The 19,281-nt window shown below is 44.4% G+C and overlaps 1 protein-coding gene across 1 annotated transcript in view; it reads left to right on the forward strand.

Moving 5' to 3' along the window:
* GUCY2C (guanylate cyclase 2C) overlaps positions 1–19,281 on the forward strand; it is a 715,850-nt gene that overhangs the window by 273,618 nt on the left and 422,951 nt on the right. Inside the window, 2 exon segments of the mRNA XM_040408779.1 lie at positions 5,066–5,189; positions 5,924–6,009. Of these exon segments, the coding sequence (XP_040264713.1) occupies positions 5,066–5,189; positions 5,924–6,009 (210 nt within the window).

Raw genomic sequence — 19,281 nt, forward strand, 5'->3', positions numbered from 1 at the left:
TATAAAAATACCACATGATCTAACCTGTCAGATGAATGTTGTAAATATCAAAAAAAAAAAACGGTGCCAAAACAACTATTTCTTGTTACCTTGCCTCACAAAAAGTGTAATATAGAGCAACCAAAAATCATATGTACCCTAAACTAGTACCAACAAAACTTCCACCCTATACCGTAGTTTTCTAAAATGGGGTCACTTTTTTGGAGTTTCTACTCTAGGGGTGCATCAGGGGGGCTTCAATTGGGACATAGTGTCAAAAAAAACAGTCCTGCAAAATCTGCCTTCCAAAAACCGTATGGCATTCCTTTCCTTCTGCGCCCTGCCGTGTGCCCGTACAGCAGTTTACGACCGCATATGGGGTGTTTTCTGTAAACTACAGAATCAGGGCCATAAATATTGAGTTTTGTTTGGCTGTTAACCCTTGCTTTGTAACTGGAAAAAAATATAAAAATGGAAAATCTGCCAAAATAGTGAAATTTTGAAATTGTATCTCTATTTTCCATTAATTCTTGTGGAACACCTAAAGTTTTTTTTTTTTTTAAATAAATCTTTATTACATTTTTCCAATTCTTACAAAAAAAGAGAATTCTTTAACAGAACATCTTATTTTTACATAGTTACATAAATTAATTACATATAAATATTTCCCCCCCCCCTCCCCTCCCTTGGTTTGTCGGTTGCCACAGCAAAAAAAAAAAAAAACACCTAAAGGGTTAACGACGTTTGTAAAATCAGTTTTGAATACCTTGAGGGGTGTAGTTTCTAGAATGGGGTCATTTTTGGGTGGTTTCTATTATATAAGCCTCACAAAGTGACTTCAGACCTGAACTGGTCCTTAAAAAGTGGGTTTATTAGTAGGCATGGCTGTGATGGCTTCTAAGGGCACAAAGTTAGGCATGGCTGTGATGGCTTCTAAGGGCACACAGTTAAACGCTTGTTGATTGGCTGCTCTGCAGCCTTTCAAAAAGCGCTAAGAAATCGCCGAACACCAAACCCGAACTTTACAGTTCGGGTTTGCTCAGCCCTACTAATGACCTATCCTCTGGACAGGTCATCACTATCTGATCAGTAGGGGTCTGAACCCTGGGACCCCACTGATCAGCTGCTCACAGCTTTTTCTAGGCCAGTGATGACACATTTATCAGTCACGTGGCCTAGCCGCAGCTCTGATCTGATTGCAGGTCTGTTGCACTGTACTCACATTATTATGTGAGCACAGAACAGAAAATAACTGTGCCTAAGCAGAGGTCCCCCATAGTGTCCTTAACATTAATAGTGCCATGTGTTCCATAAAATAATTGTAGCACAGTGCCAACAAATAGTGCAACCTAAGCAGAGTAAAACAAAGTAAAAATACTACCTTGTTTCCAGATCTCACACATCAGTGCAGGCCAAAGTCTTCTTTCAGCCTTTCCTGAGAGTTGCAGGCAGGTGCCTTCAAGTCTTCACACCTGCCTACACTTGAGACCTGCCCTCTCATAAGCCACAAGTCTAAACTGGGCTGTGACCCTCAAGGCTGAGCCATGGGGTAAAGGGTCAATGGCTTATGTGCTTCATTGCAGTTTTCAACTTCATACTCATTCTGAGGTTGTGGATAAAGTTCATGGAGATCTGGGGCACCAAATGCCCTATGCTAACAATGACACTGACACTCATGATCTATTCCAGTCACCAACCCCTTGTTCTAGGCTTTTCTAACAAGAATAATATCCATATATTCAATAACCTGCCATGACTGATATGTTTACTATGGTGCTATATATGCTTAATACAGAAACATAGGAGGAGCCATTATATTTTGTTGATATTTATTATATGTTCGCTCAAAATTCAATTTTCATATATGTTGTTGCTGCTGTGGTGATATTCCATAATCACTCATTATTGTGTTCACATACCACTTGTTTAATAAGATTCCATCCATAGCATCCGTTCCTCACAAGACTTCTTTATGACTATCTTCTCAAGATGGCCGCTGATGCCCTTACCCTGAGGCTAAGACCTCCCTCCCTAACTACCCAGAATTCATTCGGCTCATCTCGGGAACACGCAGCCTCACCCCAACCAATCGGCTTTCTCCAGACTTAAACACGCCCTCTTCCTCCTGAGTAGTTGATCGCAAATTTTTATAGCGAATATCAGCACTATCCCGGTCCGACGGGAGCGCGCACGCAGTGTTCAGGACTGTCCACTACTACGTCCTCCGTCTTCTGTATATAGATAGGAGATGGAGGACACCTAGCAATGCTGTTTTAGCCGCCCCACTGAAATGCCTGGGGGAGGAAAGAACATGCTGCAATTACTATGTAATTCAATACCTATACAAAAGTATTAACTAGGGAACTAAGGTAAACTTAGTCAGACCAATCCAATTACATAAAAAAAGAATATGACAGTTACCCTTTAACTATTATGTTGTGTGTTGTAATGATCTTCTATTAATGAGCACTTTGCTTACATTGCCCATTATATCTCCACATAACACATTGTATACATATAGAAATTCATTTACCATCATATTATACCGTAGATATACTTTGCAGCTCATTAATTTGAATGTTGGTCACTATCCTACATATTGCTTCATGTGGTGGTTTCTCCCAGTGATGTGAGTGCCATTTAGATTAAACTTTGAGGATTTTTTTTTGTGAAGATTCTGCATATTTGATAATGCAGATGTGTCAGTTGGCTCCTATGTTTGTAAGTACATGTTAAATTGGAGCTGTGCAGGGCTGTCTTTAATATTGATTGGACCCTGGGCAAAAATATACTTGGGCCCCCTGGATCCCGCCTTCCCACACCCTAGCATGCAATCACGCCCTCCACTACAACACACACAAAAAAAATCTACACACCTGGTAGAGTACAGTGAATGACTGTAAATACTTCTAGTTCTGAAGACTCCAGCGGCTCAGGATCAGTGCTCTGGGCAGCTGGGCTCAGGCTGGAAGTGGGCACCACTCTGCAGGAAGGAGACCGGGGATTGGCTCACCCTAGCGTTACAGTGCACTCCAGCACCCCACAGTATGCAGTATAGCACCCTATAGTATATAGCACCCCACAGTATGCAGTATAGCATCCTATAGTATACAGCACCCCACAGTATGCAGTATAGCACCCTATAGCATACAGCACCCCACAGTATGCAGTATAGCACCCTATAGTATACAGTACCCCACCGTATGCAGTATAGCACCCTATAGTATACAGCACCCCACAGTATGCAGTATAGCACCCTATAGTATACAGCACCCCACAGTATACAAGCAGTTTAGAACCCTATAGTATACAGCACTCCACAGTATGCAGTATAGCACCCTATAGTATACAGCACCCCACAGTATGCAGTATAGCACCCTATAGTATACAGCAACCCACAGAATGCAGTATATAGTATAGCACCCCACATTATACAGCACCCCCCAGTATACAGCATACAGCACCCCACAGTATATAGTAGAGCAGTATAGCACCCCACAGTATACAGCACCCCAAAGTATACAGTGGAGCAGTATAGCACACCGCAGTATACAGCACCTCACAGTATAGCACCCCACAATATACAGCACCCCACAATATACAGCACCTCACAGTATAAAGCACCTCACAGTATACAGTATACAGCACCCCAAATTATACAGTATACAGCACCCCAAACTATACAGTATACAGTACCTCACAGTATACAGTAAACAGCACCCCACAGTATACAGTAGAGCAGTATAGCTCCCCACACTATACAGCACCCCACAGTATACAGTAGAGCAGTATAGCACTCCACAATATACAGCACCCCACAGAATACAGCACCTCACGGTATACAGCACCTCACAGTATACAGTATACAGCACCCCAAACTACACTGAATACAGCACCTCACAGTATACAGCACCCCACAGTATACAGTAGAGCAGTATAGCACCCCACAATATACAGCACCCCACAGTATACAGTAGAGCAGTATAGCACCCCACGGTATACAGCCCCCCACAGTATACAGCACCTCACAATATATAGCCCCCCACATTATACAGTACCCCACAGTATACAGCACCCCGCAGTATACAGTAGAGCAGTATAGCACTCCACAATATACAGCACCCCACAGTATACAACACCCCACAGTATACAGTACCCCACAGTATACAACACCCCACAGTATACAGTAGAGTAGTATAGCACCCTACAGTATACAGCACCCCACAGTATACAGTAGAGCAGTATCACACACCGCAGTATACAGCCACCCACAGTATACAGCACCCACAGTATACAGCCCCCACAGTATACAGCCCCCCACAGAATACAGCACACCACAGTATACAGCCCCCCACAGAATACAGCACCCCACAGTATACACACCCCACAATATACAGCACCGAACAGTATACTGCCCCCCACAATATACAGCACCCCACACTATACAGTAGCTTACAGTATATTAGCATAACAGCCCCTGTCATCTTTTCCTGATGTAATCTTCATAAAAAAAACTCCACAGTTAAGGCAAACTTCTCCTGCAGCAACACTCCTGGTAGAAAGAAAGGACCTTTGATTACCTCATAGCCATGTGACCAGTAATATTGCTAGGTTACTGGTCACATGGTGATGATGTCATCTAAGGTCCTTTCTCCTAAGAGAATTACAGCTCTCACAGTTCGCTGCCTGGAGTGGGCATGGCAGCACCCCCCTGTGTAGCTGACAGCCTGACACCCGGGGCAGTGGCCAGCAGGGCTCAAGAGGGAGCTGCCTTGGGCCCCCCAGGAGCAAATGGGCCCGGTGCAGCTGCCTCTTTTGCCCCTTTTTAAGACAGACCTGGAGCTGTGCACCTTATATTTACATATTTGATATTGATATATCTGTGTTATGCAATGATTATTTTTGGACTACATTTACACTGTTATATCCTCTTGTTTTTAGATAACTTGGTTATCTTAATATGGTTCTACAATATAGATTTGAAATATGTGGATTTTAAAATACAGCATTAGGAGTTAAAAATTTAGGGGAAACTTGTCAAATGTTAAAGTATATATTAATTGTATTTTTTATCAATATATTTTAGTTAAAAGATGATTATGCTGCTGGATACTTGGATGGGGTTCTACTGTTTGGACATGCATTAAAAAGCATTAAAAATCAAAGTCAAGTCGATTTTCTCCACATGTTTAGTAACGTTTCCATCCAAGGTTAGTTTACATAACGGTGCAGGTATGTGAACGGAGATATACATTACAAATTTATAATCATTTATGCCTCTCCTCTTGAAAAAAGGCAGGAGTATGATGATCTAAATAAAAAATGTGCAATACATGCACCACCAGCAAATAATTACACATAACACATATACTATAGAGGTATACTTTGTACCAAGAAAGGAATAGGGTTCCAAAATAACAAAACAGGGAAACCTTTCCCAAAGGTCTTTGGTGAAAGGTTTTCCTGCTTTGTAGGATAGATAGATAGATAGATAGATAGATAGATAGATAGATAGATAGATAGATAGATAGATAGATAGATAGGGGGGGTTATTTTTCAATCTGGTGTAGAATTTGCTTAGTTGGCGACAGCAACCAATCAGAATCCACCTTTCATTTTTCATAGATCCTTTGGAAAATTCATGGTGGAATGTGATGATTGGTTGCTATGGGCAACTAAGCCAGTTCTACTTTAGACCACTTTGGTAAATTTTCCCCATGGAGCCATACTATGGCTGGCTGCAAGTGGCCTAGCAAGAAAATGTTAGAAGGACAAGTCAAATCTGCACTAGGTGGGCATAAATCAACAGCTCCACTGCTCAATGAAATGTTTAGTGTACTCCACATATTTAGAAAGCAAATGACTTGAATATTACAAACGGAACATGAAAACAGTGAATGCAAATAAAAAATATAAACTTACTCTAAGAATTTTTCATGCATAGGTTCTTCAGGTGAAATAATACTGGATGAAATGGGTGATCGAGATGAAAATCTAACTCTATTGTACAGCTCAGTGACAACCAATAATGTAAGTAAAATAGAGTATTAACTGGGGTATGCATGCATGGAAGAAACCACACTGACACTAGGCAAGGGTCAAAGCAGTTCTCATTTATTACAGGAAGTTAAGCAGTTTATAAGTACATCAGAGGGGGCATCCCCCCTGAGGCTCGTGGCATTGTTCCATTGACTAGAATACAAAAACAAGAAAAGAGATAACACTTGGCATCTGCGCATTGTGTATTATTTTACTAACCTGCAAATTATGTAAACATCTAGGTGCCAGCACTATATTGAAATGGCTTCACATTAATATCATGACATCCTCAACACTGATCAAGAATGATATCCACATCTCTTTCAGTCCCCCCTTTGAAGCCATTTCAATTGGCCGGACGCTGTCCCTAATCTAAGTAGGTTCTACAATCTGCCCCATTGTACCTGTTGGTTGTTTCACCACTTTGGAGACAACCTATGCCTATTGGATAGATTCCCTCGTAATGGACAAGGGGAAGTCAGATTCTCGCCTATCCCTAATACAGAATATATGGGGGCGATGCTGAGTGGTGGATGCTTATTTGGGTTTCAGTCTTCAACTTCTCGATTATTGTGAACATAAAAACTATTAATACTGAGAATCTTTGGACAATACTATCCATGGGTCACTGGGCTGGAAGTATCGGACTGCAACAGCTTTGTTCTTCCTTTTACACAACTTTTTCATGGCCCAGAAACCTATTTTTACTATCTCATTTGAAATCCATATTCTTTGAGTCAGGATCACCAGTCACACAAGGGGCAACAAGAAACACCATTGTTTCAAGTACCCAGACTCAACAGTTTCTTGCAATGACTCGCGTAGATCCAATTAGGCTTTCCTTTGAGCTTCACTGATGTGCTTGCCTTGTGGTTAACAACACTTGGAATGGACCATCAAAACAGGGTTTGAGGACTTTTCTAACGTGTCTTTTTACCAACACCCAATCTCCAGACACAAGTGCGTTCCTGGTACTTTATCAGGATCTGGACGTGATGCAAAAACTCAAGAATGTATTTTAGTCAAATGTTTGTGCAAACTGATCACATAATCTGTCAGACAACCATGTTGTATCTGGAGCTGCTGTGGGAAATACAATCCTGTCCTAGGGGTACACCCAAAAAGGACCTTACTAAAAAGAGGGCGGCCAGCAGGCATTCTGTCCATGGCTTACCAGTCTCTGCCATGGCTTTTTGAATCTTTAAGAGTACTTTCACACTTGCGGCAAAGGATTCCGGCAGGCAGTTCCGTCGCCGGAACTGCCCGCCAGATCCAGCAATACGAACGCAAACTGATGGCATTTGTCAGACGGATCAGGATCCTGATCCGTATGACAAATGCATTGAGATGCCGGATCCGTCTCTCCGGTGTCATCTGGAAAAACGGATCCAGCATTTATTTTTTTAATTTTTTTTTCGGGCTGAGCATTAATGCATTTTCGGCATTAATGCATTTCAATGGCTGGCAGGTGTCTCCTTATCAGGTCTAATACCGCCTGTCTTTTTACCTTCTCCCCTAAACCCCAAACATTCCATGTAAATATTCTTGTGATAATTAATTAATCCTAAATTCTCCAAGTACCATCCTCCTCCATCTTCACTCCATTCCCCACTTACATGTTAGACGCATCGCACCCAACCCCCCCAGCATCCCCCCTACCCAAAAACCACTTGATCTGCAATTGAAAAAAAAAACAGACCTCTTAACTAGGACTATCCCTTCCCCACTCCTCCAACCGGGTCTCCAGCCCAAAAAATTCAAATCCCAAGGGGGAAAACATGTTTCAGTCAACAGTCCTATCTAACCAATCAGTGGCCATATCTGGAGTGTCAAAAAAAATGTACTGTTTCCTTAATTTGGCTGGGTACAAAAAAGAACACTTAATGTCCTTGCTCTGAAGACATTTTTTTACATCTAGAAAGGTACGTCTCTTATCTTAAACTTTTTTTGAAAAGTCCTAAAAAAGGAAAGTTTACACCCATTGTAGAAAATCGGAGATAAATCTCGTGCACATCTTAGGATCATGTCGCAGGCTGCAAGCATCTTAATTATTACAGTTCTTGGTGGCTTCCCTGGAATCGATTTACCACCAGGATTTCGATGAGCCCTTTTAATTAGAAACAGAGGTGAAAAATATTCCTTGCCGAAGTTATCAAAAATTATAGATTGTAACGTTCCTATCCCAAATTTTTTTTTCATCAGGACATTCTATTATTCTATTAGGCCCAAGATTCGTACATTGTATCTTCTTGACCTATCCTCTAGGTCCACCGTTTTTTTTATCAGGTAGTTATAGTCCTTTTTTACTGTACTGTTCTCAGCCTTTAACATTTTCACTTTTTGTTCCAATTTGTTCACTGTAATTTTCCAATTCCTTATCACGAATCTTTGTCATATCATCTTTTATAATAAGTACCCAGTTGTACAGAAATGTTTTCTATCGCTTTTCCATTATTTTTAACAATCAGTAAAATCTCCTCTAATGGATAGGGGCCCTTTTTTTCCTGCTTCTCCCCATCTCCGTTATCCGGGTCTCCCTCGTGTGGATCCTCCTATCTAAACTCAGCGCTATTTTTTTTTTTGCTTCAATATCTTGCTTCCCCTTTTGACCAGACCTGGTGTTTAAATTCGGTGACCTTAAGAATTGATCAATTTTAGCAGATTTTATTTGTTTCTGCCCTGGCTTGAACAGCGTCAAGTCTGTGGAATGTCTATTCTGTTTAGGAGCCATTTTTCCTCCCTTTTTTTTGGATTTAACTTCTTCTCCCCCCCCATTCCCCCCCTCTTTTTTTTATTTTTTTTTATTTTTTATTTTTTATTTTTTTCCTTTCCCCCCTTTTCGTGTACTTTTTATTTATTTATTGTTTTTCCCTTTTTATTTTTTTTCCTCTATTTCTCTTTTTCTTTCTCTATTTTCCGTACACTGATAGTTAACAGTTAATTAAAGGGTGGATTATTTTTTTTTTAAATACTACTATTAACTCAGGGGGGAGAAAAACAGACAAAAAAAAAAGCAAAGGGGAGCACAAAGTCCAGCAGCCAAAGTAAAAAAGATACCAATCCAGACAAAGGAGGGGGACACAGATTGATCTCACCAAACCCAGGTCTTCAAATTCTGGCTCCAATCTTCAGGGGACCTCGGACCAACAAAGACAAAAGTTCCAAACCTAATGTTTAGGCAGAGGGGTCCAGAAGGTCCAGACGGAATAGTCCATCCAACCAGAGGGAGAGAGCCGGGCAGACCAACAACAAGGAGTAGAGACACCGACCACCGAACAAGAGGCGAGAGCAGGAGGCAAGAAGGAGGCACAGCCACTAGCAGCCACAGACACGGGGAGTCTGTCGCCACAGTAGATAGATCCGGAGGGGGCACCCAATGCACATCGCCCTCACCCTCCAAGGGCAACGGACCAACCTCAAGCGGCGTCCTCACTGCAACTTCAGCATCCAGGAGCCGCACATATCTGTGAGGATCTGGGGAAGCCTCAAATCCGGGGGGGGGGGGGGGAGAACCCAACACACAGCGCTCTCACCCCTTCCAGGAGCAGCGGAAGCCAGCTTCAATCGGCGTCCACGATGCAACCCAGAGTCCGGGAGACAAGCCAAGGTAGATAGGGGTCAGTGGCTGCTTATTCAGGACCGCAAAGCGAACAAACGCTAAGGACATATTCCGGCCGGCATCAGGCATTAGGGGAGGGGGGAGAGCGCAACGCTGAGGCTGGTAAAAATCACTGTTAACCAAGACACCTGACCCTGATAAATAAAGGTTATCTAAATTGTGTTAGACGTATGAAATACGAGGCCAGATCCGTTTCAGACCATGTCCATTTCTTAGTAGAGCTATGTATGGCAGGGAATGATTTTAAACTGAAACCTCCATTTAGATTAAATCTCCACTGGCTATTGATAATAGATAACCACAATCAGATAGAAGAGGAAATTATCTCTTTCTGGGATAGGAATTATGGCTCAGCTAAATCTCAGTATATTTGGGATGCATTTAAAGCATTTATGAGAGGGATCTTTATTAGTACAATTGCAAATTTGAGTAAGCACTATGTGATGAAGGAGAAAAAACTAGAGGACGTCCTGGGAAGAATGGCTAGGTATGCTAAGACGAAAAGAGATGAAGATAGAGAGATTATGCAGAGGACAAGACAGGCTCTCTATGACTTTCTTCTGGATAAAGCACAACAGAAGTTGTTCTTTAGAGGACAAAAATATTTTTCGGAGGCAAGTCGTCCTGGGAAGATGCTGGCTAGAGTAATTGCAAGCCAGGACTCAAAGAAAGATATTCGTAGTATGCGTACGCCGGATGGCACGATTGTGGAAGATCAGGAGGGAATATTAGAAGTATTTATAAAATATTTCAGTGAATTGTATGAATCAGAGAGTGTCCTCTCAGAGGCAGAGATTGACTCGTACTTGGATTCTATCCCCCTTCCGGTTCTTACAGATGGGCAAAAGGAATGATTGGAGATGGATTTGTCTCTCCACGAGATAGAAGATGCAATGAAGACCTGCTCAGGTAACTCTGCCCCAGGACCGGATAAATTCCCGTACGAGTTCTATCGTAAATGCGGGGAGATTGTTTTTCCCCACTTGGGGAGAACACTCTCTGATTCAATAAAAGAGGGAGTTCTCCCAGAAATAATGATAGAGGCCGTGATAATAGTAATATTAAAGAAGGGTAAGGACCCTAGTGAGCTGGGATCTTATAGACCGATTTCCCTCCTTAACACAGATGTTAAACTTTATTCTAAAATTTTAGCTACGAGGCTATCTAGTGTTATGACATCAATTGTACATCCAGCTCAAAACAGCTTTATTCCCAATAAAGGGACTCATTATAATCTACATCGTCTTTTTGCTAATATACAGACTTCGGGTGGGCCTTCATGATCTATTTTGTCTATAGATGTGTCTAAGGCATTTGACAGAGTTGCAATAAAATGAAATAAAATGAGTCACTAGTAGGGATGAGAGAACCCGAACTGTATAGTTCGGGTTCGTATCGAATTTTGGGGTGTCCGTGACACGGATCCGAACCCGAACATTTTCGTAAAAGTCCGGGTTCGGTGTTCGGCGCTTTCTTGGCGCTTTTTGAAAGGCTGCAAAGCAGCCAATCAACAAGCGTCATACTACTTGCCCCAAGAGGCCATCACAGCCATGCCTACTATTGGCATGGCTGTGACTGGCCAGTGCAGCATGTGACCCAGCCTCTATATAAGCTTGGGTCACGTAGCGCTGCACGTCACTCTGCTGTTACAAGTGTAGGGAGAGGTTGCAGCTGCGACGTTAGGGCGAGATTAGGCAGTGATTAACTCCTCCAAAACACTTAAGACAGTGATCGATCTACAGCTGTGGATCATTGAACTGCTGCTATTCAATTGCTCACTGTTTTTAGGCTGCCCAGAGCGTTTTTTAGTCACTTTTTTCTGGGGTGATCGGCGGCCATTTTGTGGCTTGTGGTGCGCCAGCACAAGCTGCCACCAAGTCCATTTAACCATCAATAGTGTGGTTATTTTTTGCTATATCCTACATCAGGGGCAAGCTGTCACCAAGTCCATTTAACCATCAATAGTGTGGTTATTTTTTGGCTATATCCTACATCAAGGGCAAGCTGCCACCAAGTCCATTTAACCATCAATAGTGTGGTTATTTTTTGGCTATATCCTACATCAGGGGCAAGCTGCCACCAAGTCCATTTAACCATCAATAGTGTGGTTATTTTTTGGCAATATCCTACATCAGGGGCAAGCTGCCACCAAGTCCATTTAACCATCAATAGTGTGGTTATTTTTTGGCTATATCCTAAATCAGGGGCAAGTTGCCACCAAGTCCATTGAACCATCAATAGTGTGGTTATTTAAATCTATCCATAAAAGGGTATATTAGATTCAAGGTGCTGATAGGGTCATTCTCAATAACTTCACACACACGCTACTGTGCATATCCAAGTCTAATTCTGTACGTAAACGTATACCTGTCACCCAGCCCCTAAATAATAGGCCTCAAATTTATATTCAGCTAAATCTGTGGCTATTGCTGTAGCTGGTCAAGTTATTTTGTGTCCGTCAAAGCACAGTTTTTGTTCTGGGTTGAAATACAATTCCCAACCTAGCAATTTCCTAAATTAGTGGTTTCTGCTGTATCAGGCCTACTTTAAATCTATCCCTAAAAGGGTATATTAGATTCAAGGTGCTGATAGGGTCATTCTCAATAACTTCACACACACGCTACTGTGCATATCCAAGTCTAATTCTGTCCGTAAACGTATACCTGTCACCCAGCGCCTAAATAATAGGCCTCAAATTTATATTCAGCTAAATCTGTGGTTATTGCTGTAGCTGGTCAAGTTATATTGTGTCCGTCAAAGCACAGTTTCTGTTCTGGGTTGAAATACAATTCCCAACCTAGCAATTTCCTAAATTAGTGGTTTCTGCTGTATCAGGCCTACTTTAAATCTATCCCTACAAGGCTATATTAGATTCAAGGTGCTGATAGGGTCATTCTCAATAACTTCACACACACGCTACTGTGCATATCCAAGTCTAATTCTGTCCGTAAACGTATACCTGTCACCCAGCCCCTAAATAATAGGCCTCAAATTTATATTCAGCTAAATCTGTGGCTATTGCTGTAGCTGGTCAAGTTATTTTGTGTCCGTCAAAGCACAGTTTTTGTTCTGGGTTGAAATACAATTCCCAACCTAGCAATTTCCTAAATTAGTGGTTTCAGCTGTATCAGGCCTACTTTAAATCTATCCCTAAACGGGTATATTAGATTCAAGGTGCTAATAGGGTCATTCTCAATAACTTCACACATACGCTACTGTGCATATCCAAGTCTAATTCTGTCCGTAAACGTATACCTGTCACCCAGCGCCTAAATAATAGGCCTCAAATTTATATTCAGCTAAATCTGTCATTACTGCTGTGCCTGTATTAGTGTAATACGGTACCTAAATAGATAGCCAGATAGTGTTAGGTGTCTGTAAAAAAAGGCCTGAATTTGAATTCAATACATTGGGCCAAATAATATTTTTCTTATTGTGGTGAACGGTAACAATGAGGAAAACATCTAGTAAGGGACGCGGACATGGTCGTGGTGGTGTTAGTGGACCCTCTGGTGCTGGGAGAGGACGTGGCCGTTCTGCCACAGCCACACGTCCTAGTGTACCAACTACCTCAGGTCCCAGTTTCCGCCAGAATTTACAGGGATATTTGGTGGGACCCAATGCCGTTCTAAGGATGGTAAGGCCTGAGCAGGTACAGGCATTAGTCAATTGGGTGGCCGACAGTGGATCCAGCACGTTCACATTATCTCCCTCCCAGTCTTTTGCAGAAAGCCCACAGATGGCGCATGAAAACCAAGCCCATCAGTCTGTCACATCACCCCCATGCATACCAGGGAAACTGTCTGAGCCTCAAGTTATGCAGCAGTCTCTTATGCTGTTTGAAGACTCTGCTGGCAGGGTTTCCCAAGGGCATCCACCTAGCCCTTGCCCAGCGGTGGAAGACATAGAATGCACTAACGCACAACCACTTATGTTTCCTGATGATGAGGACATGGGAATACCACCTCAGCACGTCTCTGATGATGACGAAACACAGGTGCCAACTGCTGCGTCTTTCTGCAGTGTGCAGACTGAACAGGAGGTCAGGGATGAAGGCGATGCAGGGGACGATGAGGTCCTAGACCCCACATGGAATGAAGGTCGTGCCACTGACTTTCACAGTTCAAAGTAAGAGGCAGTGGTGAGACCGAGCCAACAGCGTAGCAAAAGACAAAGAGGGAGCAGTGGGCAAAAGCAGAACACCTGCCGCCAAGAGACTCCGCCTGCTACTGACCGCCGCTATCTGGGACCGAGCACCCCAAAGGCAGCTTCAAGGAGTTCCCTGGCATGGCACTTCTTCAAACAATGTGCTGACGACAAGACCCGAGTGGTTTGCACGCTGTGCAATCAGAGCCTGAAGCGAGGCATTAACGTTCTGAACCTTAGCACAACCTGCATGACCAGGCACCTGCATGCAAAGCATGAACTGCAGTGGAGTAAACACCTTAAAAACAAGGAAGTCACTCAGGCTCCCCCTGCTACCTCTTCTGCTGCTGCCGCCTCGGCCTCTTCTGCTGCTGCCGCCTAGGCCTCTTCCTCCGCCTCTGGAGGAACGTTGGCACCTGCCGCCCAGCAAACATGGGATGTACCACCAACACCACCACCTGCGTCACCAAGCATCTCAACCATGTCACACGGCAGCGTTCAGCTCTCCATCTAACAAACATTTGAGAGAAAGCGTAAATTCCCACCTAGCCACCCTCGATCCCTGGCCCTGAATGCCAGCATTTCTAAACTATTGGCCTATGAAATGCTGTCATTTAGGCTGTTGGACACAGACAGCTTCAAACAGCTCATGTCGCTTGCTGTCCCACAGTATGTTGTTCCCAGCAGGCACTACTTCTCCAAGAGAGCCGTGCCTTCCCTGCACAACCAAGTATCCGATAAAATCAAGTGTGCACTGCGCAACGCCATCTGTGGCAAGGTCCACCTAACCACAGATACGTGGACCAGTAAGCACGGCCAGGGACGCTATATCTCCCTAACTGCACACTGGGTAAATGTAGTGGCGGCTGGGCCCCAGGCGGAGAGCTGTTTGGCGCACGTCCTTCCGCCGCCAAGGATCGCAGGGCAACATTCTTTGCCTCCTGTCTCCTCCTCCTCTTCTTCCACCTGCTCATCCAGTCAGCCACACACCTTCACCACCAACTTCAGCACAGCTCGGGGTAAACGTCAGCAGGCCATTCTGAAACTCATATGTTTGGGGGACAGGCCCCACATCGCACAGGAGTTGTGACGGGGTATAGAACAACAGACCGACGAGTGGTTGCTGCTGGTGAGCCTCAAGCCCGGCCTTGTGGTGTGCGATAATGGGCGAAATCTCGTTGCAGCTCTGGGACTAGCCGGTTTGACGCACATCCCTTGCCTGGCGCATGTGCTGAATTTGGTGGTGCAGAAGTTCATTCGCAACTACCCCGACATGTCAGAGCTGCTGCATAAAGTGCTTACATCCTGCCGCTGCTCGCCTGTCTGCGCTACAGCGTAACTTCCCGCTCACCGCCTCATATGCGACGTGCCCACCAGGTGGAACTCCACCTTGCACATGCTGGACAGATTGTGCGAGCAGCAGCAGGCCATAGTGGAGTTTCAGCTGCAGCACACACGGGTCAGTCGCACTGCGGAACAGCACCACTTCACCACCAATGACTGGGCCTCCATGCGAGACCTGTGTGCCATGTTGCGCTGTTTCGAGTACTCCACCAACATGGCCAGTGGCGATGACGCCGTTATCAGCGTTAGAATAGCACTTCTATGTCTCCTTGAGAAAACACTTAGGGCGATGATGGAAGAGGAGGTGGCCCAGGAGGAGGAGGAGGAGGAAGAGGGATCATTTTTAGCACTTTTAGGCCAGTCTCTTTGAAGTGACTCAGAGGGAGGTTTTTTGCAACAGCAGAGGCCAGGTACAAATGTGGCCAGACAGGGCCCACTACTGGAGGACGAGGAGGACGAGGATGAGGAGGAGGTGGAGGAGGATGAGGATGAAGCATGTTCACAGCGGGGTGGCACCCAACGCAGCTCGGGCCTATCACTGGTGCGTGGCTGGGGGATAACGCAGGACGATGACGATACGCCTCCCACAGAGGACAGCTTGTCCTTACCTCTGGGCAGCCTGGCACACATGAGCGACTACATGCTGCAGTGCCTGCGCAACGACAGCAGAGTTGCCCACATTTTAACGTGTGCGTACTACTGGGTTGCCACCCTGCTGGATCCACGGTACAAAGACAATGTGCCCACCTTACTTCCTGCACTGGAGCGTGATAGGAAGATGCGTGAGTACAAGCGCACGTTGGTAGACGCGCTACTGAGAGCATTCCCAAATGTCACAGGGAAACAAGTGGAAGCCCAAGGCGAAGGCAGAGGAGGAGCAAGAGGTCGCCAACACAGCTGTGTCACGGCCAGCTCCTCTGAGGGCAGGGTTAGCATGGCAGAGATGTGGAAAAGTTTTGTCACCACGCCACAGCTAACTGCACCACCACCTGATACGGAACGTGTTAGCAGGAGGCAACATTTCACTAACATGGTGGAACAGTACGTGTGCACACCCCGCCAAGTACTGACTGATGGTTCGGCCCCATTCAACTTCTGGGTCTCCAAATTGTCCACGTGGCCAGAGCTAGCCTTTTATGCCTTGGAGGTGCTGGCCTGCCCGGCGGCCATCGTTTTGTCTGAACGTGTATTCAGCACAGCAGGGGGCGTCATTACAGACAAACGCAGCCGCCTGTCTACAGCCAATGTGGACAAGCTGACGTTCATAAAAATGAACCAGACATGGATCCCACAGGACCTATCCATCCCTTGTGCAGATTAGACATTAACTACCTCCCCTTAACCATATATTATTGTACTCCAGGGCACTTCCTCATTCAATCCTATTTTTATTTTTATTTTACCATTATATTGCGGGGCAACCCAAAGTTGAAATGAACCTCTCCTCTGTCTGGGTGCCGGGGCCTAAAAATATCTAACAGTGGCCTGTTCCAGTGGTGGGTGACATGAAGCCTGATTCTCTGCTATGACTTGAAGACTGATTCTCTGCTGAGTCGCTGACATGAAGCCTGAATCTCTGTTATGGGACCTCTCTCCTCTGTCTGGGTGCCGGGGCCTAAATTATATGACAATGGACTGTTCCAATGTTGGGTGACGTGAAGCATGATTCTCTGCTATGACATGAAGACTGATTCTCTGCTGACATGAAGCCAGATTCTCTGCTATGGGACCTCTCTCCTCTGCCTGGGTACCTGGGCCTAAATATATGACAATGGACTGTTCTAGTTGTGGGTGACGTGAAGCCTGATTCTCTGCTATGACATGAAGACTGATTCTCTGCTGACATGAAGCCAGATTCTCTGCTATGGGACCTCTCTCCTCTGCCTGGGTGCCTGGGCCTAAATATCTGACAATGGACTGTTCCAGTGGTGGGTGACGTGAAGCATGATTCTCTGCTATGACATGAAGACTTATTCTCTGCTGACATGAAGCCACATTCTATGTTATGGGACCTCTCTCCTCTGTCTGGGTGCCGGGGCCTAAATTATATGACAATGGACTGTTCCAATGTTGGGTGACGTGAAGCATGATTCTCTGCTATGACATGAAAACTGATTCTCTGCTGACATGAAGCCAGATTCTCTGCTATGGGACCTCTCTCCTCTGCCTAGGTACCTGGGCCTAAATATCTGACAATGGACTGTTCCAGTGGTGGGTGACGTGAAGCCTGATTCTCTGCTATGACATAAAGACTGATTCTCTGCTGACATGAAGCCAGATTATCTGCTATGGGACCTCTCTCCTCTGCCTGGGTGCCTGGGCCTAAATATCTGACAATGGACTGTTCCAGTGGTGGGTGACGTGAAGCATGATTCTCTGCTATGACATGAAGACTTATTCTCTGCTGACATGAAGCCACATTCTATGTTATGGGACCTCTCTCCTCTGTCTGGGTGCCAGGGCCTAAATTATATGACAATGGACTGTTCCAATGTTGGGTGACGTGAAGCATGATTCTCTGCTATGACATGAAGACTGATTCTCTGCTGACTTGAAGCCTGAATCTCTGTTATGGGACCTCTCTCCTCTGCCTGGGTGCCGGGGCCTAAATATCTGACAATGGACTGTTCCAGTGGTGGGTGATGTGAAGCCTGATTCTCTGCTATGACATGAAGACTGATTCTCTGCTGACATGAAGCCAGATTCTCTGCTATGGGACCTCTCTCCAATTGATATTGGTTAATTTTTAGTTATTTTATTTTTATTTTTATTCATTTTCCTATCCACATTTTTTTGCAGGGAATTGAACTACATTTTGCTGCCTTTTGCAGCCCTCTAGCCCTTTCCTGGGTTGTTTTACAGCCTTTTTAGTGCCGAAAAGTTTGGGTCCCCATTGACTTCAATGGGGTTCGGGTTCGGGACGAAGTTCGGGTCGGGTTCGGATCCCGAACCCGAACATTTCCGGGAAGATTCTCGAACCCGAACATCCAGGTGTTCGCTCAACTCTAGTCACTAGGTTTCAACGGTACTTGCGCTGCTGGTCTCCCGAAATGAAGTGGGTTCTTCACAAATGCAAAGTGTTAATATAGTGGGACCGTGCTGCTCCTTGTTCAGATTGAAGCTCAGAAAATCTATGCTGGATCGTTAAAGGCTTTTCTGCAAGATGTCATAAATCACACAATTAATCTCGCCCCTGACGAAGCTTTATGTGAAACCCCGGTCGGGCTGTGCGGAAAGAATACTATCATATTGATATGCTGAATAACCTTTTTACTTCTGTGAGTATAATAAAACAGAAAGTTTTTACTGTGCCGGAGGTACTCTCACTATTGTGTGATTTATGACATCTTGCAGAAAAGCCTTTAACGATCCAGCATAGATTTGCTGAGCTTCAATCTGGGTTGAAGCACACCACTATCCAACTGAAGGGTGTCTGTCTTGAGCCAGAGAAAGTGATTACCTGCATTCCTGGAAAAACGCCTTGTGTGAACAAGGAGCAGCGCGGTCCCACTATATTAACCATTTGACAGAGTTGAGTGGGGGTTCCTATGGAGAGTGCTTCATAGGATGGGCTTTGGCCCTAGGTTTATTAACATGGTTAAACTTCTTTATAGATCGCCTACTGCAAGACTAAATATAAACGGATACTTTACAAGAAGTTTTCACATGACTAGGGGCACTCGCCACGGATGTCCACTCTCCCCTCTTTTATTTGATATCTATGTCGAACCTGTGGCTGTCAGGGTTAGACAAGATCCGAGGATATTAGGCTTTGGGGTATTGGGAATGGAAGACCGCATTTCTTTATATGCTGATGATATCTTATTTTATGTCCAACAGACAAAACTTGCTCTCTCAACCATTATGGAAATGATAAACTCTTTTGGCCAAGCCTCATGTCTGGATGTAAATTGGGATAAAACTATGATTATGCCATTAGATACAACAATTATCATTTCCCAAGGATAGCCCATTGAACACCTTGAAAATTGTTAATTCTTTTGAGTATCTCGGCACCACAGTCTCCCCTAGGGTGGAAGATTTCATTCCGCTTAACTTGATGCCATTGATAAATAAGTTAAGGTAAAAATAACAACTTGGCTTCGATTACCTTTGTCAAAGGCTGATAGAATATCTTTTGTCAAGATGGTGAT

The sequence above is a fragment of the Bufo bufo genome, chromosome 9 (genome assembly GCF_905171765.1).
Source record: "Bufo bufo chromosome 9, aBufBuf1.1, whole genome shotgun sequence".
NCBI classification, from domain to species: domain Eukaryota; kingdom Metazoa; phylum Chordata; class Amphibia; order Anura; family Bufonidae; genus Bufo; species Bufo bufo.